The 25,414-nt window shown below is 42.1% G+C and overlaps 1 protein-coding gene across 4 annotated transcripts in view; it reads left to right on the top strand.

Moving 5' to 3' along the window:
- The window catches only part of PAX3 (paired box 3), a 79,341-nt gene that overhangs the window by 35,872 nt on the left and 18,055 nt on the right, over nucleotides 1-25,414 (top strand). For 2 of the 4 annotated variants that reach the window (XM_038183383.2, NM_001310353.1), the window contains 1 exon segment: nucleotides 16,109-16,308. In XM_038183383.2, the coding sequence (XP_038039311.1) occupies nucleotides 16,109-16,308 (200 nt within the window). 4 annotated transcript variants of the gene reach the window in all.

The raw sequence follows: 25,414 nt of genomic DNA, 5'->3' as shown, positions 1-25,414 counted from the left end.
ACGCGATGGTTAGCAACTCTAACGGCAGATGGAAGCTTTTCTTTGGAGATCATGACCTGAGCTCTTGCTGTGAAGTTATTCACTCCACATATTGGCTAACCTGTCTGTATACGATGATGTAAGTTAGACTCAAGTGAACATCGACCAGAGCATAGGCTGGGTCAAAGTTTGTTTGAAGGGTACTATTTGGTAACTGCCTTTAGACCAGGATTTGGAAAATCTAACGTGAATAAAGCACTTGTCACTGAAAACCTCAGAAACATTTCCAGGGCATCTGTTGCTGGGCCATTTATTGTCGTTTTTATTGCTGTGGTAAGCAGGAGCCCTGCTCACGGCCTGCTGCTGTGCTGGGAGCTGAACAAGGCGGAAAGGCCCTGCTGGTGTAGGCGCACAGTGCTCCACAAGTGCTTAGACTTCAAAGCAGGGGTGGAGGCTCCTGAGCTCTGATCGGAGCGGGCTCAGCCTGCTGGTACCCGTGCTGCAGCACAGACGTTTCTAAGCTGTGGCAGCAACAAAGGCTCCGTTTGATCCTATCAAATTAAATGTCTGTCCTGACGGTGAGTGCTTTTGGCCTCTGCTGTGAGCCCAAAGATGCATTATATGCTACCAGGGGCAGAAACACTGATCGCCTGGCCAACAGTGGGTGAACGCAAAATGTCTTCATATGCAGACCTCGCAGGATAGCGCTCCTGCACTTGTGGTTTGTGCTCCCTGTCGGCAGCATTAAACCTGGGGCCCTGCATCTTGTTCCCCTGCTTATCTAATAATAAAAAGGAAGCCACTTAGAAAAGCTGCAAAAAGCTCATGCCGTAGTTGGTCTGGTTTCCTTTGCAGACACAGGAGGCTGGCTTGTTCTGTTCTGTCTCTTCCCCACTGTGCAGAGTTTGCTCTGGCAGGCTCCCCCTGCACATTGGTGGCATCTGTCAGCCCCCATCGCCGGGCTCTGTCTGGCCATATTGCAGGCCAAGGTTTGACTTCCTAATCTGCATTTAACGCTTTGATGTGGCTCTCAGCAGGGCTTGACCAAAGCAGGCAGAGAATTGCATCTCGCAATCCTGAGGGTGTGAATTGGGGGAAAAACTAACATTTTCAGCTTGCGGTCAAATAAACTTAAACAGGGCTTGAGTTTTGCTGAAATTCAGTGGGTGTTGAATACTTGTCTTTTTTTAAGCTTCTTAGAAAATCCCACCAAAATACGTACTGCTGGGTACACATAGGTAGGAGGGAGCAGTCTATGCTACTGGTTGCGCTCCTTGCAGTACTCATCCCGGGGGACTTTCTGTTTCAGGTTTGACTTCACGACTAGATGTGCCTCTCACGTAGCCCAACCCAGGCTCCCACTGGAGGACCTGTTTATGTCCGCCTAGGAAAGCTCTCTCATCACATATTTTATTATGGAGCTATTAAGGCTTTTACTTTTAGTGTTAGGGGGCATCCAGCATCACATGTATGAGTTCTGCAAGCTGCGGTGCTTGCAGTCATGTACGAATGGAACAAATAGGGATTTCAGTTCAGTGGTGCCATAGCACTGGAAGGCAAGATGAAGCAGGAGACAGAACTTTTATAGCTAGATAGTTGATATAAAGCTTTTCCCAGATCTTTTTTTCATCTCTTCCCCTCCCCCTGTAATGTTGAGGACCTGTGGGAAACTGAGAGAACCTTAAAATAGATGCTATCAATTAACCCTACAGCCTAGCAATTGAAGATAGCTGATTTTACAGAGATCAAAGATTGTAGCTATGAAACTAGGCATTTTAACAACTTTTCTGAATTCATGCATTTACATCTTGGCAACTTTTTTTTTTTTTTTAGTTTTAAGTATAGCAAATCTGTTTGGGGCCATTTTCACTTTTATATCATAGGATTTATGCTTTTTCTGGAGGTTAAAACCATCAGCTGTAATTAGGCCATTGATTTGTCAGTGTGTAGAAGATCATCTACCAGTGAGCTCCTCCTCATGGTCCAGAAAACAACACAGGTTGTTTCATTGGATTCCCAGCTGGAGGAAAAAATAAATAAAACAGAATTAAAGGACATATACCTTGTGTCTTGTGTGCATGGAAACTCCTGATACGTGAGGGCGATGAAGGGCTAGCAAGGATATGTAAGTCATGTTTAAGGTACATGCTCTCCATTTAGATGATCGAGTTAATTTGTTGTTCAAACTCTGGGTGCCTGTGCTGCAGGGATACTGCGTGCAATGTGTGCAGATCAGCGCTGCCTTGGGCTGTGTCCTTGGGTTATAAATGATCCTACAGCACACGTCTGCCTTTGTGAAATTAAAACTGCCTTTTTTTCTCTCCTAGTTTTCGTACTAGGTGATTGCTACCATTGGCCTTAACAGAAGGTGTATGTTGTCTTTGTACGTTTGTTTGCAGATTATGTACTGTTGTGTGCTGTGTTGCATGTTCATACTCTGTATGTAAGGTGTTCCAGCTGTATGTTCTGGCCATCGATATGTTGAGGATATGTGTAGCATGTTTTGTGATACTGGTCTCCGGAAACTAACTGAGGTGGTGTGAGAACAGAACCATGGAACACAATCAGGAGGAGAAGTTAATGAGGACTGGGGATCTGGCAGCTCGGGTTGCACATCTTGGGTGTTGGATCTGGGCGGTTGTAATTGCAGGTGGGGATGCAGGAGTTCTGCCAGCCTGAGGTGTAGCAGAGGTGTAGTACTTACTGTATCTATACGGCTTCGCGCTTGCTGATAAATACAGGATAGATCAGATAAACGGCCCAAAGCAGCCTCAAACTCATGATACTGTTAGAAACTGAACCACTGTATAAGCCCCAGTCTAATATTTTATCCCTCTGCTCAGGCTTTTCAGTATTCCTATTTATTTAAAGGCTTATCTAACACTTGAGGAAAATCGCTGGATCTTCTTGTATTCCACTATTTGGCACCAAGGCAGAGAAAGCTGAGAAGTAGACAACATACTTATAGCAACTTAAGCTCTGTAATTTCAATTACTTAAAATAAGAACAAAACAAAAAAGCAACCTAGAAAACTCTTGTCGTAGCCCTTTGCCAAAAGCCACGTAGTAGCTGGGGCTGACCCTGCCTCGGCTGCCTGGGCAGTGCAGCAGCAGGTGAGGCAGCGCCTGGGGGAGCTGTATTTTGTAATACACAGAAGGCAATTCCCAGTCCCCAAGATGGGGGAGGCCTTATTTGTTGTTTAATTTGCTCAGTTTGACTTAATTTGTTTAATTTACACCTTTCTGGGAAATGTTTTGCAGTCAATTTTTCTCCAGACCTGCTTAAAATCATAGTTCTATTTACACAGCTAAGAAAATACTAAGTGCCACGGTGAAGTCTGCTATAATTATATACTGAAGGCAATAGTTGGACTATTTATATGGGCTTAGTAATGCAAGTTTTAAGTTGTGCTCTGTGCATGCTGTGGATTGCATGCTTATCAACAGACACATTTCGTGTCTAATTGTTTTAAATCTCTGTTAATGTCAGAGTCATAAAAGGGGACTTGATGTCAATTAAAGCTTTATCTCATTTTGATTCCTGAACAAATATTCCTTCAAAGTAAGTTATATTGGGGGAGGAAGAAGAAAGAAACGAGAGATCATAATTTTAGTGTCTGTGCAAAGCCTGCAGGACACACCAGCAGGCATCCTGCTGCTTCAGTCTTTGTTTTACGCCAACGGAGGAATCTTTAAGAAAAGCCAGTGTGTTTATCTCGCAGGCTTGGTGCAGTTATTTTTTTCAGTTTCTGGGGCTGCTAATAATTCAGAGAGACAGTTATAAATTTATTGTTTATATCTGTAGGGGTTTCAAAGCAGATGATGTAAGTGTGAATATGTTTAGTCAAATAATTCTTGACATCTCTGCCATTAGGCATTCACCAGTGACCATCGTTCTTGGAGGTTTTCAAGAGCATTTATCAGCATCTGTCAACAAGTAGTAAATGAGGCCAAATGTATGGCAATTAAATATGTCTGTGGCAGAGAATGGATCATGAGTGACTCCCAGCTGGACAACTCTTCCAGCACGGTGTATCGGTCCCGTCCACTGACTGTGCTGAGGTTGGCTGATATTGGGCTTTGCTCTGTATTTTGGTTTGTTTGAAAAAGTGTGGGGTTAGAAAAAGCGTGGGGTTTGTCTTGGAAATTAAGCTCTCCATGTTTCTTTTGAACAAATAGCAAGCTATATACCTTCCTTCATTACAAAAAAATTGAAGTGCTTATCTTTTATAGCACCATGCATTTGCAAATATTTTTTTTTAATCACCTAGATTTCAGTTGTCTCAATGCCTGCCTTAGAAGATGTCTTGCTTTGATTTGTCTCGTCCATTCAGTGTCTGTATGATGGCAACAGTAAGGTCAGGGGGCATCATCTGCAAGCTGTGATGGCTGCTGTGGGGTTTGTTTGCTTGCACACCCAACGGTCTTGGTTGTGTGTAGGTGTTGCCTGGTGAGCTCCCAGGTGACAGTCAGTGGGAAGGGTAATTGAAGGATGACACTCACTGGCACACGTGCTCCATGGGGCAAGAGAACAGGAGAATCTGCAGGTGTCTGACTTTTGCATGGCCCCAACTTAATTACTGTAGCAGCATCATAGGGTGTGTAATGAATGCAACGAGACTGATCCAGGGAGTCTGTTGCACCACCGAGTCCTTCACCTCCATGCTGGCAGCCAAGGTAGGAGCAGGGAATGAAAAGGTCAGGAAGCAGCACAAGGGGGTGCTGAGCACCCTACTGCTATCCTATCGTAACAGTGAAAAGGGTCCTTTCATCCCAAATACTGGAACAACCATAAGCGTAGAGGCTGTCTTTGGCCAGTGAGACAGGAGGGTTCAGTACCCAGGTCCACGAGGGATGATGTTGGATTTTGCATTCAGCACCTCAATTTTTACGTAGCTGTTACAGACAGATTTGGCTGGAAAAGAGGCATTTGGCAGTAGTAGGCGGTACATTGGAAAATGAATTACAGGAATAGATCTAGCAAAAGGAGTAATTTTTCCTCTATCTACTAAAGTCTAGAAAACAACAACAAAAATATTAGCAGTTTTGGATTGCTGCCACAAAATGTAGCAAACTTTTTGCAAAGTAAAGCAATTTCTTGAGGAAACTGAGTACTCAATGACAAAATCCAAAATTGTTTAAAAAAAAAATTGGCCATCCCAAGCCCTGAGAGCAATAGACCTGATCGTACATGTATAATTCAGTCCAGTTCTGCAGTAGGTAAAAGTCTTAAGGTGCGAGTGGCTGCAGCTGTGGGTTTAAGAAGAGATCATAGCTTTGATTTCCCATAGAGACTTGAGAGGACTGTGGTGTTGACAAGGAGCTGAAACTACCTACAGCTTGCTCTGTCAGTGCTGTTTCAGATCAAGGATGGTTTTAATACAGGTGTCAGAGCTAGTTAAAAGGTACAGAAAATGTATTAAATGTATTGAAACATTCTTTTTTTTTTTTTTTACTGTAAATATTAATATTTTCAGTATTTTCTTTCAAAATGTTTCAGTTGTGTTAAAGTTGGGTAAAGCTCAGTGAAGCAATGCAGAGCTATTTTTGAAAAAAGCTCATAAACCTTTTTTGTCTTGATGTGCCCAGTAAGTTTGATAACTTAAGGGATTTTGGTTATGTGTGTTGTTTTCTTTCTTTCTTTCTTTCTTTCTTTCTTTCTTTCTTTCTTTCTTTCTTTCTTTTCTTTCTTTCTTTCTTTCTTTCTTTCTTTCTTTCTTTCTTTCTTTCTTTCTTTCTTTCTTTCTTTCTTTCTTTCTTTCTTTCTTTCTTTCTTTCTTTCTTTCTTTCTTTTCTTTCTTTCTTTCTTTCTTTCTTTCTTTCTTTCTTTCTTTCTTTCTTTCTTTCTTTCTTTCTTTCTTTCTTTCTTTCTTTCTTTCTTTCTTTCTTTCTTTCTTTCTTTCTTTCTTTCTTTCTTTCTTTCTTTCTTTCTTTCTTTCTTTCTTTCTTTCTTTCTTTCTTTCTTTCTTTCTTTCTTTCTTTCTTTCTTTCTTTCTTTCTTTCTTTCTTTCTTTCTTTCTTTCTTTCTTTCTTTCTTTCTTTCTTTCTTTCTTTCTTTCTTTCTTTCTTTCTTTCTTTCTTTCTTTCTTTCTTTCTTTCTTTCTTTCTTTCTTTCTTTCTTTCTTTCTTTCTTTCTTTCTTTCTTTCTTTCTTTCTTTCTTTCTTTCTTTCTTTCTTTCTTTCTTTCTTTCTTTCTTTCTTTCTTTCTTTCTTTCTTTCTTTCTTTCTTTCTTTCTTTCTTTCTTTCTTTCTTTCTTTCTTTCTTTCTTTCTTTCTTTCTTTCTTTCTTTCTTTCTTTCTTTCTTTCTTTCTTTCTTTCTTTCTTTCTTTCTTTCTTTCTTTCTTTCTTTCTTTCTTTCTTTCTTTCTTTCTTTCTTTCTTTCTTTCTTTCTTTCTTTCTTTCTTTCTTTCTTTCTTTCTTTCTTTCTTTCTTTCTTTCTTTCTTTCTTTCTTTCTTTCTTTCTTTCTTTCTTTCTTTCTTTCTTTCTTTCTTTCTTTCTTTCTTTCTTTCTTTCTTTCTTTCTTTCTTTCTTTCTTTCTTTCTTTCTTTCTTTCTTTCTTTCTTTCTTTCTTTCTTTCTTTCTTTCTTTCTTTCTTTCTTTCTTTCTTTCTTTCTTTCTTTCTTTCTTTCTTTCTTTCTTTCTTTCTTTCTTTCTTTCTTTCTTTCTTTCTTTCTTTCTTTCTTTCTTTCTTTCTTTCTTTCTTTCTTTCTTTCTTTCTTTCTTTCTTTCTTTCTTTCTTTCTTTCTTTCTTTCTTTCTTTCTTTCTTTCTTTCTTTCTTTCTTTCTTTCTTTCTTTCTTTCTTTCTTTCTTTCTTTCTTTCTTTCTTTCTTTCTTTCTTTCTTTCTTTCTTTCTTTCTTTCTTTCTTTCTTTCTTTCTTTCTTTCTTTCTTTCTTTCTTTCTTTCTTTCTTTCTTTCTTTCTTTCTTTCTTTCTTTCTTTCTTTCTTTCTTTCTTTCTTTCTTTCTTTCTTTCTTTCTTTCTTTCTTTCTTTCTTTCTTTCTTTCTTTCTTTCTTTCTTTCTTTCTTTCTTTCTTTCTTTCTTTCTTTCTTTCTTTCTTTCTTTCTTTCTTTCTTTCTTTCTTTCTTTCTTTCTTTCTTTCTTTCTTTCTTTCTTTCTTTCTTTCTTTCTTTCTTTCTTTCTTTCTTTCTTTCTTTCTTTCTTTCTTTCTTTCTTTCTTTCTTTCTTTCTTTCTTTCTTTCTTTCTTTCTTTCTTTTTTTTTCCCCAAGAAATTGAATCAAATATAGCTTATAGATTTTTTCTTTCTAAGAATCCATGCTGCCTATGTAGTGAGAAATTTCTGACAGCTTAATTATTTGCCTTGTTTTAACTCTCTAATAGAGTCTCGTTATTTATCTAGAGACTCCTTCATTTCTTTTATTTCATTTCTCAGCTGACAAATTCCATCTCCCAGGATACTCAATGTTTTCAGTCTTAATTGGTTACCAATGAGCTTCCATCAGCTGATTCAGCTAGGAAGACTACTTGCCAGTCTCTTCTTTAGTCAGTTCTGTGCATTGTGCAAGAGAGATTTATCTTTCCTCTCAAGTCTTCCTGTGTTTTAAAGTATTGCCTAAAACTCCAGTTTTCAGAGCTTGTTAGATTGGCCTCATTTGGATTTGAGTTTTAGTTCCCTTCACCTTCTCATAAATTTTGTAAATTTAGGACAAAATTGTTCTTTCCTGTTGAGCCCTGTGAAAAATTTTCCTTGAAATCTCACTGTGGTTTTTGAGAGAAGACAAGATGTTGCAATACTTCGAACACAAGGTTGATGTTCTCAGTGTTACCATGGATGCTCCCATGGGAAGGATTGGAAAAGCCCCCAGATGTAGGCACTCGTGAGCTCCTGGCAAAAGTCAGTGGGTTGTGTTTGTGATGCCTCTTCATGCTTGCAGAAGTCCCTCCTCCCACAGTCAATAGGATGTATTCAGAGGTGGTCTGGAGTGACTCAGAGCCCAGTGACAGTGAGAACATCAGTCTGTCCCAGGGCACTTCATAACACCCGGGGCCCTCACAGTGCCTGCTCTCTAATTAGGTTCTTCTCCCTGGGATCTGCGGAGGGGTGCCATAAAATAGGGCAAGAGGCCAAATCTTGCCCCTGAATCAGACTTCTCCACCAGTGGGAACACCAAAGTAGTCCTTTCTAAGGCTGGTGGATAGGAACTGTGCTCAGCCAGCAAGGTAGTCTGTTTTTGGGGGGGCTGTTGGAGCAGCTGGAATACTTATTTAGTTGTGAATCTTGAGCTCACCCTGGTGTGGGCACCAGCCTCCAAAACCACAGGGAAAGGCCCCACAGGCTGCACCAGTTTTATCCTAAACTGTATTATTTTTTGTTTTGGGTAGTGTGTGTAGAGCTGGCTGAGGGTCTGGCTTGCCTTAGCCTCAGTCAGGAGGGGAGGACTGGATTTTGTGCCCTCCCTTAGCAGGTGCTGTGAGCTAGGAACTCACTAGCATTAGACAGTGAGCTCACGTGTGTGCGTGCTGCCCGTGCAATAACAGCCCCCGAGTGCTAGCAGCAGTTCCTTTATGCTTAGTGTGCAGCATAAAATAGTAATAATTTCCCGTGCACATTTACAGCAGTGAAACTTAAGAGCAGGATTGGGCCCACGTGCAAAGATGCCAAGTACTTTAATGTTACTTGTATCAACAAAACAAATCTCTTTTAGAAGAGGAGATGGGGGAATAAGAAGAGATTTTTGTAGCTGTTGTATTTGCTGTTTCCTCTTCCCTTCCTTTCACTCTAGAAATTCCTTATCCTTTCATGCACAGTTGAGAATTAGCCATTTATTCTTAGTGCTGGCAATGCAGTCTTTGATATTTAAAATGGAATGTGTTCCTTTTTGATGCTCTGTGGTTTTGAATGAAGTACATGCTAGCAGATTAATGGTGCAGAACAGTTATATACTGGCCATTTTTTTTCCTTTCCATATTATTTCATCATTCAAAAAAAAAATTATTATTATTATTTTTTTAGGGACTGTAAATTAACTATTGTTTGTGTGGTAAAATTGTTTTCACAGTGTTGTCATTCTTTTCTAAGCTGAAATCATTGAATAGCTATGAGCTGTCACATTTTTTGTAAGTTATAACTGCATCAAGCTGTGCTGACAAAATGTCCCTGCATAACTGTTAATATGCATTGTCATTTTAAGCATGAAAACAGTTTAGCTAATGATTTATCTCTTATAATGCAGCACTCGGGGCAGCTGTATGATTTGTCTCTTTAGCAAGTCAAGTAATTTCTTTAACAAAATGTTAAGCACAGATGGGCCATAGGCTGTCAGTTAACCATTATTGTGCATGCATCTGCTTGCCTTCAATGCACTGTTTTATGTATTCAGCCACTTACTTAGGCACTGCTCTCTGAAAAGCGGAACCTACTCTGATTGGCAAATAAAATGTTCATTTGTCTCTTCTTCCTATTGTTTTGTTTTGGTAACACATGTCAGCAGCTCAATTACCCAGTTCATTAACAGCTCCCAATGGACATGATGGCCAACCCATGATAAGGAGGGCGATTGTGGCACATATGGTCAATAATAGCCTGTCTCTTGGTAATTGTAAATAAAAGTCACTGTTGGCCATTTCCTTTTACTGCAGCTACTGTTTTCCTTTTCACTTCGCTGTACAAAGCACATTTCTCAATGTGAATCAGACCAACCAAAATAAAAATACCATCCACTCCTCTCCACAACCTCACTTATATCGCTACTATGGCTGTTTTTGCCTTTCTTTGCTGACTTTCCATCTTGCAGCTCACAGGAGATGCAGTCGCTCTTTGCCAATTCTGTTAACCGATTAATTACTCTTATTAATCAGTTTACTTAAACAGCAACATATTTTCTTCCCATTTCTCTCATTCTCTCAGTGAAGACTTTTGTAAAGTGCCTGTGGAGTTTAAAAAAGCCATTTACAATGTTTTTGTAAGCATGCCCTTTGCAAATAGCAGCGGTTTTCAAAGGGGGAATTGAAGTGTGACTTAATCCTTGTTAGATGAGTGAAATTCGTGTCTAGAGCAGAGGGCTGCTTTTGGGTTTCGTTTCTTGTTTTTAAATATATCATAGTCAAAATGCCAGTAAAACAGGTTAAAAGAAATTTTACTACTTATTAGAGTTTCACATCTTATCAAGTATTCTGTCGCTTTCTAGCAAGATTGAGAATTGTTTCTCACACACTTTCTGATTCTAAATTTTCACTTTTTTAACAAGGAACTTGTAGTAGCATTAGCATATTTTATCTTAACCACACTGAAATCTTTTGTGTCTTCTTGTTTTGTTCATTGTTTTTTAAAATTTGCCTTTCAGTCAAAGCAGAGCAGTTAAGTCTAACTGCTAGCAAATTCCGACTGCTAACAAATTCTGGGCTATGACCTATTAGGGTGAAATTTGGGGTGCTGAATCTCCCAGTGAACTGGATAAAATTGCATCTTGGGATCCTAGAAAACTTGCCAAAAGTTCTTAGGTTAGGGGGGACCACTGCAACCCTCAGTTTCAGGGTGCTTTTTTAGGCATAGGAACATGCTTGATCTTGGATAAGGGGTTCGGCAGCTGAGGGTCCAAAACAGCTCGCAGGTGTCTGGACGGCGACCGCAGGCCTCCGACACCCGTCCCCGCTGCCGGCCGTGTTCGCAGCAGGCCTGCAGCCTCTACCCGGGGCAGCGGGCACCCGGGGAGTTGTTGCGTGTCAGGCTTTATTTGTCCGGGTTTGATCAGCGTGGGGCTGGCAGGCTCTGCTCTGCCTGGTGGCCCCTCGCTGTGGTGGGGAGGAGGCAGAGGGAGCCTGGCGTCGCCTTTCTGCGGAAAGCAGAGGGCCGCCGTGCTGGCAGAGAGGCGGTTGCTCGACTCCGGAGCCTTAATTTTATTTTGTATGCAAATGCAAACCTGCCCCTAAACTGGGAGGGAGGGATGGTGGGGAGGGGGGTAAGGAGGATGCTGGTGGGAAGTAAAGATGCAGTTTTATTCTCTTGTGGACTTTACTCTGAGGAAAGAAAGGTGTGTTCCTGGTCCAGCAGCTGCTGGAGTGCCCGATGCCGAAATCCTTCGCCAGCTCAAGCGAGGGTCTGAGCACTGGGTGTTTCTGTGGGGAGCACCGGGGTGAGCCTTTCAGCCTGACCTCCCGATGGCTTCCCCCTTCTCCATCCCTTTCCCCTCCAGTTCCTCAGCCACACCACTCGTGCTGTGTCCAGGTCCCGATGCGGGCAGGGGTCTCGCAGGGCTGCCTCCAGGTGCCGTTTTGGGGCTGGGGAGTGTGGATTAACCCCTGCTGTGCGTCCCCTTCCCCCGGCCGCCCTGCCCGGCCCCCCGCCCGCCCCCGGCCGCCTCCTTTGTGCCGCCCGCATCCTGCCAGGCAGGTGTCAGAGCCCTGAATGCGGGCTAGGGCCCTGCTGATGGATACCACAGATGGAGCGTGGAAATCGGCAGAATGGGCCTCAGCCACAGGCCATTTCTTAGGACCCAACAAAAGCCTCCAAATAAGTCAACAAAAATCCCAAAGATCACAAAGAGAAAGTGTCATTTGTCATTTGCCGCGGGTCCCTGTGGGGGCGGCGGCCCCGCCGCGTTCCTCCTCGCCTGCACCCGAGCCGACACGACGGAGGTCACCCGCGTCCCCTCCCTCCCACCCGTACAGCAGCCACGGGTCCCCACGAGCCCTGCCATGAGCCCTGCCACCGGCACGGGACGAGGCGCCGGGAGGGCGGCCTGCGGGGCGAGGGAGCGCTGTGTCAATGGAGGAAGGCCAGCAAAGTGGCCAGCAGCCACCCTGCTCTTGTGACTCATTATCCGGTCTTGATCTAGCAAGACCTGTGGCTAGTCAGAATTCATCTAGCGGCTGCCCTGCTTTAGAAGAAAAGGCTGTGGGAAAAAAATAAAATAATAAAAATTAAACACTTTTAAGGTGCCCAAATGGCTGCCAGAGAAGCTGTGCCTTCACAGGTCGCAGGAAGGTTGGGTTTGTGGTGTGCGGTGTGCTGCATCCATATGTATGGCTTTTAAATGGTTGTCATGTTTTTGTTATTTAATTATTCAAATGAAATGTCTTGCTGAGAGGTAAAACAATCCAGGGAATGACCTCTTGTGCATTATTTTGTTGCTCAGTTTTTGCCCCGACACGTCTATTTACAGTGTTTGGAAAACCGATAATTGCAGAATTCCACGTGACCAAACGCCTGTGAAGCTGAGCAGGGACTTCTTCGTGTTGTAGTGCTAACTGGGATGCAGCCTCTCCTCAGGCCACCAGACAGGTCACGAGGGGCCAAGGGACAAATAATTGCTCTTTAATGCTGTAATTCCTTCTTTAATTAAACTTCGTGGCTCAGCTACTGGCGGTGCTTTTGGCTGCCGCTCCCATTTTGCTTGGTGTGGTGAGGAGGGAAGCTGCGAGCCCCGTGCACGGTGAGTCTCCTTGTTTCCCATTTATAGCCTGCAGGGCTGGAGTACTGGGATCATTAGGACAAACGTAAAGGCTAGTGATATGTGTGATGTGGGTCTGTGGAGGTGGTGGAGAAGGAAATAACCCAGCTAAAATCTGACCACCTTTTCCTATGCTGAACGGTGTCTTATTAGACCATGGAAGTCAGTGCATCTATTAGAGAGATGCTGCTTAGCAAAAGAGACGTACACCCTGGCTACAGAACAGATGTAAAATAATTACTGCTGTTTTACAGGCTGAGGTGTGTCCAATTTGTGTGCTCAGCCAATACTCTGATAGGCTTCTCACCTATATAAAAGTTTAATAATAGTAAGAAAAGATGAGGATAAAAACGTCCCTGGAACTAATCCTTGTTAAAAACACTTCATAGCAAATGAAAATAGTGTAGTCTGTCACACAGACATGTAACTATCATTTGAGATTACATTTGTCTGATTTTTAATATCATGGATCAGACAAGATAAAGGAACTCAGTGTTTTCAATAAAGCTGCTCGTGGTAGCCAGGTCTGGTAAAGGGTAATACTGATGAAATCAGAGGGATATGAAAGCCATTTAATTTGATATGCATTTTCTCCCTACTTTAGTTTTTATTACTTTATCTCTAAATGTTAGCATCTGTGTAAGACACATTGTCTGGCTCTTGGATACTTTGCTCAGTGTTTTCTGACTGGTTTATCTTTGTCCGTTTCATATACTGCTTAATGAAATGTAAAGCTAAAATGAAATTGTTTTGTTCTCATTGCTGCAGAAATACAGGGTGCAGGGAAACATCACAAGATTTTGCTATGTCTTCATAAAACATTTTTAGAAAGATCATTATAGGCCTCCTGACACCCCCACCCAGTCAGCGAGGGCATTCAGGCCAGAAACGTGGCAATAAATATCCACTCTAAGCTGCACAGTTTAAGCTGGCTCTTTACAGGCACGTATGTAGGTGCCTGACAGAGTCCCCCCATGCACCCTGCTGTGACTGAGCAGCATCTCACCCTGGACTGGGGGGGCTGTGCGGGGCCCATGCTGCAGGCTGTGGTGCTTCCCTGTCCCCCATAAAAACCCCTGCGGGGTGAGCGCTGCTCCGGGTCGGGGTGCTCAGCGCCACGTCTTTGCATCTTTGCTCTGCCATCGGGGTTGTGCCTGCCTTCAGGCAATCTGCTCTGCAGAGAACTTTCAGAAGTACAGTGCCCCGCTGCTCCAGCTTGCCTCAAGTCTGCTTTTCAAAAAACGAGCAGGAGCAGAACAAAACCCAGAGGAGCCCTTGCCTGACCCGGGTGGTAAGGGTAGAAGAGAGTGATGCAGCTGCATGTGGGTGCTATAGGTTTCTGAGGCTAACATGGGGAAATGATTGAAAAAAAATAAAAAAGTCCTGCATTTTTTTATGTTTAATTGTATTTTTGAACACCAGTATGAAGCTATCATGTAGCTTGGCAGTTGGAGGAAAGCAGGTGCCACTGATTCACTTGGGTTGGGGCTCCAACTGAGATTTGGGATTTGTCACCAACTTCTTGTGTTATCTTTATTTTGGGATACCCTAGGATTGCTTGTTTTGTAAGGCATGAACTTGAACTACTTGGGACAGGATGCTTGTACTGATTCCCCTTTGTCATCAGGGACAATATTCTCCAGAACAGCTAAATCCAGTCTTACTTGGGGCAGAACTTTTGCACAAGCAGAAGAGTCTGAGAGATGGATGTTCTCACAGTGCATTTATGTTGAGCTCTGTGGGAGTTTCTCCTGATGTCCTGCGTATGTTGGGTCCAAAATATTTATGGTGTCTGGACAATGAAGATATCTTTCACATAAGAGCCTCTTGGCTAAAGTAATTACACTTTTTTTTTTTTTCTTTTTACGCAGAAATCCATAAACTCTTCAGCTGAGCTGCTTATAAAAGAACTTTGTCTTTCTCATGCTGTAGGACTAAATAAACAGATTAGGTGTATTTATTAGTTCAAACAGCTTGAGTGAAATTGGAAATGTAAGATAGCTAGTACTGAAGAAGGTGGGGGGTTTTAGCTGCAGCTTGAGGAAGAGTGATTTCTGTTCTGGCTTTGTGTTCTCAGCTACTTTCAAATAAATCATGTTAAGAAGATTATTTTAAATCAATGTCTGTATCAATAATTTATTTGGAATTATTGAAGCAGTAGAAGCAATGATTGCATTTCAACAGAACAAGCAGTTTCAGCATCGCTGGGGAGTGTCTGCCCTCTTTAGGTGGTTTCCCTTGAAGTCTTGGGGAAGGAGGGGAACGCTTGTTGCCTGGGACAGCAGCAGATGCAAGTGAAGACTGGCTTTGAAAATCTGGTTTTTTTTTTTTTTTTTTTTTTTTTGGTTCATTATGGCTTGCTGGGGAAAGAAAATGTGGTTGGGTACTGTAAGAGTCTTTGCTGCCTTCACAGCTGTAGCTATGGGTTTAGCCCAGCCGGGCTGTAGCTGGAGTGCATTCAATTACCAGGGAGCACAGCCTGAAGCTCTTGTGGGCACTGAGATCGCTCCATGACTTCTGTAAGGCTGGAGACTTGTCCTCCAGCTCACAGCATGGGCTGGGGCAGAGGTCCTGGGAACCAGAAGCATATCCCAAGGGATGTTTCTTTATGGCTTTCCTTAAGCACCTGCTTGGGGCACGGTGCGAGGGACCTGTGGTTCAACACGGGGAGGCTGGTCTGCAGGCACATCCTGTGAGCCATCAGCACGCACCTGCATCCATCTGTAGCCACGGTCTATTCTGGAAAGCCTCCCTAGGCTAGGAGGACAAATCATGAAATGTTAGGGGAAGGAAGCGATGCAGCCTGTTCTGTATTTCAGTTCTGGTTGTCATACGTGATACGCTAGTATCTCCTTGCATTAGTGACTATTATTCCTCTGAGCTATTTTTACAGGAATTCTCTGTACACCATGTCATGTCTTTTTTTTTTTTTTGTTTTTTTTTTTTTAATTAATGCTTTTCTGGACTGTTCAGAGGTTGTTAGTTGGTCCTAAGACAGGCAAGTAAGTTGTGAGAGAAGGAACATTTAAATATCCATTAAACATGGAATTCAGAATATAGGATAAATACTACACAAGCCATAAAGTGAATATAATTGAAGAAACCAATTCTCCTAAATTCGAGTATTATGTAGTAGAATATTATATTCAACACTTCTTCAAAGTGTAATGTTGTAATCACTTCCATAACCATTTCAGCAGTAAGGTTTCACTGCTGGATCTATAGGAAAAGTCACACGCACGTGCATCCACAGTGTCAGACCATTTAAGTTCCAGCACACACACCGGTGTGACAGATATTTGCATTTGTTTAGCAGTTAAGGGAAAAGAAGGAGGCTGTATCATTTGGATCTAAGCAGAACTGCTTACAGTTTTATGCACTTGGAAACCATTGGAAGAGTTAAAGCAAATTGAGTAATTTGTCCTTTCATTCAGAGAGATTTCTAGAGGTCCTTAAAGAATCTTGGGTCAGAAAAATGTGATAAACTCATATCTGAATTCTGATAATTCTTTTTGTTTGAGCATGTTTGCACAGTGGAACATTTAACTCTGATTTGTTTCTCACTTTTTGCGGTTTTGAAGTTTGCCACTCAGTTCTGAGTCATGGGAAGAAAAAACAGCTTTTCCATATAAGAAGATTTCATAAAATCTTTTGATTTTTTTTTTCCTCAACTAAAGATAATTTATTATTATTTTTTTTAATTTCTTTTGAGCATCAGCACCCCAGTCTGATGAAGGCTCTGACATCGATTCTGAACCAGACTTACCTTTAAAAAGAAAGCAGCGTCGTAGCAGGACAACCTTCACAGCAGAGCAACTGGAGGAGCTGGAAAGAGCTTTTGAGAGGACACACTACCCTGACATTTATACTCGGGAAGAACTTGCGCAAAGAGCCAAACTCACGGAGGCTCGAGTTCAGGTATGTATTTAAAAGCTGCCTAACAAGGGGAGTTTCCTTTCCTATTAGCATGGCAGTCCTTTTATATTTTCACACGATCCTGTTCTAAATTAGAAGGAAAACCTGAAGCCACGTTGTTTACAACCTTAGGGATTTCTACATCTGTACATGGACAGTGATTTTCCAACTTTTTAAAACAACTGCTTTGAAAAACATTTTTTGTGTGTGTTTTCCCCAGTAATTGTTCCATACCTACCATAAATACAATACCAAGTCTTTAGAGAAGAAGGTCTATTATCCCAGTTTGTTTATTTTATGCATTTGACAGCACTCTGCATATAATCAGTTCAGCTGTTGTGCCAGTTTATAGTTATTTAACTGATTTCATCTGTTGTTGTTTGGGTCTTTCAGGCATTAACAGAGGAGAGAAAAACATTTTAAAAAGGACAATGTGTTTATAGAGCCGTGCAAGTGAGCAGAATAACTAGTGCAGTATCTATAGTTTACATTTAGGTTAGCTTTTGAAGTTGATTCAAACCTTGTAATATCTCTTTTATCCCCACTGTCAGTTTAATTCAAAACAAAATAAACCCTCAAATAACTGTTAGGTCTTCACAACTTCATGTAGATCTGGATTGTCTAAAACAAGCTAAAGTGCTGGAGGAGTAAATCATGGAGCTGATTTAGATTTAAAAAAAAAAAAAAAGCACGAACCTGGGTTTTCAGATGTCCAAAATGCTCAAATAGTAGCTAAATAATTCTGGAATAAACTGCAGCCAGGAGTTCAGGTTCACACTAAGGCTTGCTCTGTTTCACAACACAGAAGCGTGTCCTGTGAGATGTTTAATGCCACAGGCGGAATCCTCCACTGCTCTGGTGCTCTTTCACTAATTGACATGCGAGAGTCATTTGAAAAAGCGTGCCCAGCTTAAATCAGTCTGGGGTGCACGTGTTTGTAAGCAAAGGTGCAGCTGGGTGACAAGCAAAATGAGTGGTAGCTTGTGATCTAACCAAGCATCCAGGTGGGTTTGGCTGCTTTGGTGAAACTGTTGTTGTGCTTTGACCCTTTGAAGCTCAGCCTGAGGCATTCAGACTCTGGAAACCGAAATAGGCTTCAAGATATCCCTCTGACCTTTTAAGACAAGGATGCCTATTGCAGCCTGCCTGTGTTTACTGACTACCATCTCAAAAGATCCTGCCTCTGTCACTTTTACCTGATAAATGTTTTTGCAGAAGACTTCAGACCAAATTTCTTGCAAGTGTTTGTTATGACTGTGCAAGAAAATCAGATGTATGGATGAATTTGTCTGGAGGGCAAACTCAGTGGTGCATGACTCTCTTCTTAACTTGTTTACTAAGTAAAATGCTTGCAAAACAGCTTCGTATATAGACTTGGGCCAGGTAAGACCAAATCAAGCCCTGGGAATCCTTCATGCACTAACATAATATAGATAACTTCCTACACACGTACCGTTACCAAACGAACAGGATCTAGGATATGACGTTTTAGGCTATGTTAGCCTCAGTGGAAAGATACGATAAAATGAAAAAGACCCTGTTCATGTTTTTCTAAATCAATGACCCACAGCTAGAAGAAAAGCAGAACTCTCATTAACATAACAGCTGTCTTAATGTGGCTTTAACCCTGTGACTTTTTACATTCCTTATGGCTTCCTTGGTTCCCTTGAGACGCATCTTGTCTCACACCACTGCTATGATCTACAGCCACACGAATTCCCCGGTACCTCTGACATATGGATATTTTACCTCACCCAGCATGGAGGAAAGTTCCCAGTCAATCAATGATTAAAATACCAGAACAAAACCTTTCTGGATTAAAGATGAGCCGGGGCTGAAGTAGCCAGCCTGTGGGTAGCTTCCTAGTGCACTCCATCTGTCTGGTACCCTTGGAGGCTGGCAGAGTGCTTTAGCAGTGGATTAAGGAATACAGGATTTTCCTTATCAGCATTCAACACCTCTCTACAGCCCCTTAAAATAGCCACCTATGATGGGCATGAAATAAAAGACGACCTGTGAAAAGAAATAACCTTAAGAGACTCGAGCCTGAGAGGGCTGGATAGCCATCCTGATGTAGCATTCAAGCTTTCTTAGTCACACTTCTGTTTTGGTAACAGTATGACAGAGATCAGAGATATCAAATTTTATATGGTCATATACACAAAGATCTCTTTGACTGCTTCCAGATCAAGCATTATGTACAAGAGCTGGCTCTTTGCAGCCTGAGTCCGGGTAAACCCAGAAAATTCTTTTCTTCTCTTGAGATTTTCTAATGGGGTTGGCTGTAAGGACTGATCTTGCAGATTGCATTGCCTGGGAAGCTATTTAATTAATATTTAACTGATTACAACTGGACCAATGGGCTATTCTCTCAGTCCCTCCATGTCTTCCTTTCTCTACCCTGTCAGTCCCGTGCTTCCCCTTTCCTTCGATTCCCCAAGGCAATCTCTGAACACCCACGAAAGGAAGAGTCTTAAACCTCCTAACCATCTATTTTCTCATTTCCCACTGTTGAAGGGTAACCAAATGCATGTTTCTGAGTTGGTTGGTTGGAGGGGGGTGGGGAAAACCACCTCTGGGCTGAGATCAAATTTAGAACATTTCAGCCCCTAAGGGGAATTTTTTGAAAGCTACAAGCAACTGAAAACAGACTTTATACTGTGAATGTTATTTGTGTACTTAAATTGTGGGGACAGGAAAGGCTTTTGGGGGAAGAAATGTTGAAACAAACTCCACGTTGCAAGAATCACAAGTACTATAATTATCACAAGTACTTCAGCACTGAGTGTAATAAAGCGTTAAAATGCTCCCTGTGATTTCTCCTGCCGTGCCTTTGTGCTCAAGGACACTGTGAGTCTCTCCCTTGTGTCTGAGCCTGGATGTCATGTGGAGACGGGGCAACCTCCTCCCCTGCCTATTCCAGAGGCACTCGGCTCTGTTCTGCACATTAGATGAAGCAGGAAGGGAAAAGTTCTTTGGTGTTGTGCATTTATCAGAGGGAATTCCAAAACTTAAGTCCCCATGGTCTAGAATAACCCTTTTTTTTTTTTTTTTTTTTTTTTTTTTTTTTTTTTTTTTTTAAGAAAAAAAAAAAAGGTGATGCTCTTTAACACGAAGTTAAAACTTCACATATTGTGAGTTACAATCACAAATGTGCAGTGCTTTACTGGTCCAGTTAAATAAAAAAGCTCTTTAAAACCATTAATTCAGAGTGCAGGCCCTTAGTGTCTCTGGCATACTTTTACTGAATTAATCTGGAGGCTAATTCAGAAGTGAAATTTTCTGTAGATACAGATCAAGGGCTCTTTCTGAGCTTCAGAGAAATGCAGCTATGGTTTCTTTTAACAAACGGTGCATAGGGACTGAAGTGGGTAGCATCTTCTCTGGCCACCTTCTGATTCCTGCCTCAGGCTTATTTTTAGACCTAAATGAACTGTGCGAGCTCTGGCAGCAGTTTGGAGCCTGCCTTAGCCTGGCGGTGAGACGTGTTTCACATCATCTTTCCGTTCTAAGCCTGGTTTAAGAGCAGCCTGGGGTGCACCGTGCGTGCCCAGCACCTCCTCGCCGGCTGGCGGCAGGGAGGGAGGTGGTGCTCGGTGTTGGTGCTCTGGGCAGCCCGCTGAGCCTTCAGGCTTGCTGTGTGGCAAGTGAAGGGCCAGCAGCCTGACTCGGCTGACAAAGACCGGCTGGTCAGACCCATCTTTTTGGGCTGCGTGTTGAAGGCAGGCCTCCTGCCTTAACAGAAATGAGAGCCGCGTCTTGTGCTGCGTGGGGACGTGCGCCCCGCTGCGTGGCACAGCGTGGGGCAGCAGGTCCTGCCGTGCCGGCTCCTGGCCTGGGCTGGTTGCAGCTGCATCTGCTGCCCCTCCAGCACCTCCGCTGCCTGCTGGCCCCTGCCCTGAGCAGGGCGTGCGGCAGTCCTGCTTAACCCCAAAAGGCCACGGGGGAAATTAGTTTGGACTCTTTTAGTCCATGAATAATGCTGAAAAAGCAGGGGAAAGTGGGGAAGAATTCTGAAACATGAATACATCCTGCCTGGAAAGGCTTTTCTAGGCCAAATCCCAGGTTTAAATTGTTTTGATTGAAAACTTTCAAAAAGAAAAATATGGTTTAACAGAAGAGTGTGTCTGACTGGCTACTATGATGGGGTTGAATAGTCACATATCAAACTCATAGTAAGTGTGTTAGCTTTTGTAAAAAGCTTATCACAGCCTCAGCAAATAGAAGTCCCACGAGCTCAAAGTCCTGAGTAGCTGGAAGAAAAACTGTAAAAATATTTTCTTTAGTGCTGTGCTTGCATATTGTTTTCTTTGTTTCACTCTGGCACAAGGGAGGGAAGAGAAGGGTTTTGGAGAAGACGACAGAGGGGGGCAAAGGTGAGAGAAGCAATGATGACTTTTAAGCTACTAGCAAGATTTGAGAGCTCTGAAGTCCAATCTCTTCGATCTCTTAGCTTGAAAAATCTCTTCTCAGGGGCAAACAGTGAAAAGCATTCACTGGGAAATCATGAGAGACAGAGGACCTCTGCCAAAAAAAAAAAAAGTCTTTATTTGCACTCAGCTCTTCTGAAATGGTTTGAGCTTGTACTTCAGCTGCATGGTCCTATGGGGAGATGGGATAAAGGAATGTGGGACAGATTCAGAAGCATTTAAGACCTCTCAATAGGTCTTTACAGTTATTCCTAATGTGGTTTATGGAAAATTTATCGTGTCTCTTTTTTCAGCCTCTCCTTCTTGCATCATGTATAGGATACAGAAAGAAAATGCTGTGTGCATTCTTGTAGTAGATAACCCTGTAATTGCGTATTTTTTTTCCTGGGGTAAAGGAGGAATTCATATGGGTAAATTATTCAACTACAAACACATGGAGGCCCAAGAAGACGTTTATAAATATAAAGGAGAAAAAAGGATGTGATTTTGATTCTATTTTTCTGGTCTCTGCTGCCTGAGGGCTCAAATTAGTGGCGCTTTAATTTATAAATGCACAGTTCAATGCGCTTATTCGTCAATATTCTGCAGAACTACTCAGCTGCAGTGTTTAGTAGTAGTTGTGCAGGACTGAGTCAGCCTTTCAGAGAAATGTGTGAGAGTTGAGTATTTTGGATCACACTGGGAGAAGGTTGCAAGTCATTCCCTTTGGCACAGCCTAGTGGTTTGTCTTTTTTTGGGGGGTGACGGTTTTTGGAGGGGGGGATGTTATTTGTCTTTTATTTGTTTGTTTTAAAAGAACTCAGGTTTCCATCACATTGCTAATGCAGCATGATGATTCCCACCCCTGCCAACAGCAGTAGAGTTAGCCTCTAGGCCTTTAGCCTCTCCCCATCAGAAGGCAGCTCAACTGCTTCTGATATCCCCCAGATGGGTCCCCTGGTGCATCCAGAAGGACTCCTGCTTCCAAGACAATAGGACATGGTTTTGGACATGTGGACTTTGGGGTGGGGATTATGATGGGGAAGAGGCAGATACCACGAAAAATATTGTAAGGCAAAAGGAGGGAAATTAAATAAAATAAAAAACAGCAAGCAACCACCACCCTTTGGCTAAAATTAGAAATGCCATTAACAATACATCAGTCTTTTGACTTTGTGTGTTTTTGGCACTCATGCTTGTAATGGTCAAGACTGAGTTTTAACAAAATATCCATGAGTTTCCTGCAAAATTCGCATCTCAGATGTTTTGCCTTGGCAGTTCAGAGATCTTTTTGCCTTAAAAGCACATAGAACACTCTGTGTTTATGATCAGACTGTTGAAATGTCAAGGCTAATTACACTAGTGTGTTCCCAAGTGAATAAATGCATCTTTTAAAGAGTATCCTGTTGAGATCAATGAAATAAGATGCTGGCATGATCACTTGCAATCTAGTTAAAGCAAAAATGATAATAAGAAGCAGGATCTAAATATTAGAAAATAGAGAAGGAAGAAACCTATTAGGTCACTTAATACATTCAACACCAGTGCAATATATATATATATATATATATATATATAATTATTATATTTGTTGAATATTATATATAGCATACTGATTTCTTTTTGGTCAGTCCAGTCAGTTCTAAATGCATGAAGAACTTGGGCAACCAGTGCTTACTTCCCTTAAATGACTTCCTTTTATTTTACATTGCGCTCTCATTTTTCTTCAATTCTCTTTTTGAGGCCTTCAGAGATGAAAATTTTGGCCAGGCTCTGTGGTTAAACTTTGTTTCCAAATCGCCAGAGTAATTTACATTCCGTCTCTGAAAGTGACATAGGAACTGGGGAGCCAGAGTCTCACTAAAGCAAACGTGACTTGGCTGCTAGTGCAGACATGGCTTTGGGATGCCTGGGTCACTCAGGCAAGCTGTGTTTCCTCTGGCCGTGTGCGCGTTTGCACAACAGCAAGCACAATGCTGACCCAATTTAGAGCTTTTGAATGCTACACCAGTACAAGCAGGTCATATTGCCTCTGACACAGTGCTGTTTGTGTAACTGTACTGCTGTATTCTGAGTCTCCAAAACACAGTAGCTTTTATATCCCTCGCTTTGCTTCCACGAGGAAATTCAATGTGGTAGGGGTGACTGCAGTGCTACCAGGCCTTGGGCTGCCTTGGACTGAGATCCTTGCTGTTGCTGGTGAAGGCAGCATACAAAATACATCAGTTTGACTGGTGAAGCAGGATGTGGATACTTTAGAGTTAGTTTTCTCTTGTTCCCACTACGGGATGGCAGTTTCTGGTCTCCCAGTATGATGCTTGTGATTGTTACTGGTGGTTGTGCTGTACTTTGAGCTTCAGTGCCTTTAGGTGGTGAACGCCCAGAGGTGAGGCTGTGGAAGAACAGAAGTAAGCTATGGGGAACCTGCTAGATTTGAAAAATCTACTTGATAATGTGGGGAGTTTGTAATTTTGATGAAATTTACCAAATGTAAGAAATCTCTGTGTTTAAATTGTATTGGAAATGAACAAACCAAAGAAAGCATTTCCCTGGGTGTTTACAATCTGCTTTTAAGCATACACGTTGGCTTGTGCTAATTAGAATTATTTTTATGTATTGGCTTAATATTGACAAAAATTTTCAAGATTTCTTTAATTAGCGGTAAAAATGTATGTGGCTTTTTCCATGATATGTGTTGATTATCATAGAATCATATAATATGATTAAATGCTATGATTTTTTTTTCCTGAAATGTTCAGTGTAAGTTAAGGCAGCTGAACATAGTCTAAGTAAAATAATATGATTTTACAAAAAAAAAAGTATCACTTCATCTAAAGCAGAAGGCATATAACTGCTTCTGAATAATGTTTGGCATCTGACTCATTTTAATAAATATTACATAAAATGTAAATAAAATGTTTGAGTTATTTAGTTTAGAGTAGTTTGGTCTTGGCTTTCTAAAATGGATTTTCAACTTTTTAGCTCACCCGTTTCACTTTCTTCATATTTTCTTTTCTCCTTACACTATTTAGTCTTCATGTTCTGTCTCACACCTGAAATCTGCAGTTTCTTGGTATGAAGTGGGAGTTTAACACGGTTGCAAACTGTGATCGGATCCATCATGTTTCAAGCACAGGTCACCACGGCAGAATGGCCAGGCCACGCTCGGTAGTAAAAGCCATTACATTAAAACATCCAGAATTAGATTCAGAGCTTCAGTTCACTTGTAAAAAGGTGTGATGGTCACAGCTGGGGCTACACTTATGGTCATTTTTTATGATAAATACTTTTTACTTTTACCAAGGCATATCCAAAGCCTGTTAAATGGAAACAAGGACATACGTGGATGAGACCCCTGGTGCTTGCTATTAAGATTTCTTTACGTGCCTTTCCATTGCCAGGTACTGAAGAGTGTGTGTGGTTACAGCGGCAGGGAGACCTTGGTGTTTGTGAGGGGGCTGAGGCCTTGTGGCAGATTCTTTGCATGGGCCAAAGTCCTGCAGCCACATTCTGCAGAGGGGTCGTTTGGTGGAAGCTCATTCTGCGGTTTTGAATATGTTCAGAGTATTTTGGCGAACCGGTTTTGGGCTACCTGTGGTGCTGGCCGGGTGCCTGCCTCGCAGCTCAGCGGGCCGGGCTGGCGGGGGGGTGGGTGGCAGAGCTCTGCATATGTGTGTTTGTGGTGGGGCTGCTCCAGGCTTCTTGCTGCCACTGAGCGTGTCCCTTCATGAGAGGTTTAATGCGTATATGTAGTTCTGGAAACAGGCACATCTGTAAAATGAGTCAAGTATAGGCAAGAGCTATCATCTGTCAATGAAAGCATAACACGTGGCATTAATGCAAATCACTTGCTGCTACTGAATTCCAGGTTCGGATGCAACTCATTTTAACAATGATCCACAGCTAGAAGACAGCCGCTTATCTGTAGTGGGAACAAAATCTCGTTACCTCATTTTGCTCAGGGAAATGCACATCGTGTAGTTCAGCTAGTGTTCCCAAAGCGTTTGAAGATCACCAGATAACCCTCTTGACCTGAAGAAGGGAGAGTGTCATGGAGAAAGCAACAGTTAATGACCTGGGTGGGCTAATTACAACATGCATTTACTGTTTCTTGCTTCCTCTGTGACCTCTATTATCCTTCCTAAATGCTCTTTGGCTCTTTAGCAAGCCCCTACCTCCCTCTTCAGAGTATCTTGCCCCATCTTTTTTTTTTCTTCTAATTTTCAAAAGAGACCTCTGTAGGAGTATGAGTCTCTGGTAGGCCTCGAGGAATATAAACAGGTGGAAAGTCTGAGGAATAAATGAGAAATTCAGACTGAAATGTCAGTGAGGGAGGCAAAGAGTAATGAGAGAGGTGAAAAACAATGTAGATGTCTGTAGGATGGGAAAGTACAAATATTCTTGAATCTAAACCCATCTTCAACTGTTGCTCATCAGATGGGTCTCACCTCTCCACCCCTGGAGTGCCTTGTCCTGCAAGCTGCCTGCAGAAATAGTTTGTGTTTTCTGCTATACGTTGTTACGTATAGCAGAAAAACAAGAGCAGGACTCCTGAGGTAGAGCAGAGGCTCCATCTGTATCTTTATCCTAAATCTCAAACTGGACTGAGGGTGAGTAACGGAGGAGGAGGCAGCTGTGAGCATCTCCTTCTGAAAAGAGGGTGAAGCCAGATCAAGCGATGTGGTGACAAATGTCCTACA

Source organism: Anas platyrhynchos, chromosome 9 (genome assembly GCF_047663525.1).
Source record: "Anas platyrhynchos isolate ZD024472 breed Pekin duck chromosome 9, IASCAAS_PekinDuck_T2T, whole genome shotgun sequence".
NCBI lineage: Eukaryota > Metazoa > Chordata > Aves > Anseriformes > Anatidae > Anas > Anas platyrhynchos.
Note: the sequence above shows the minus strand (reverse complement) of the source record. Positions and strands in the feature narration are given on the sequence as shown.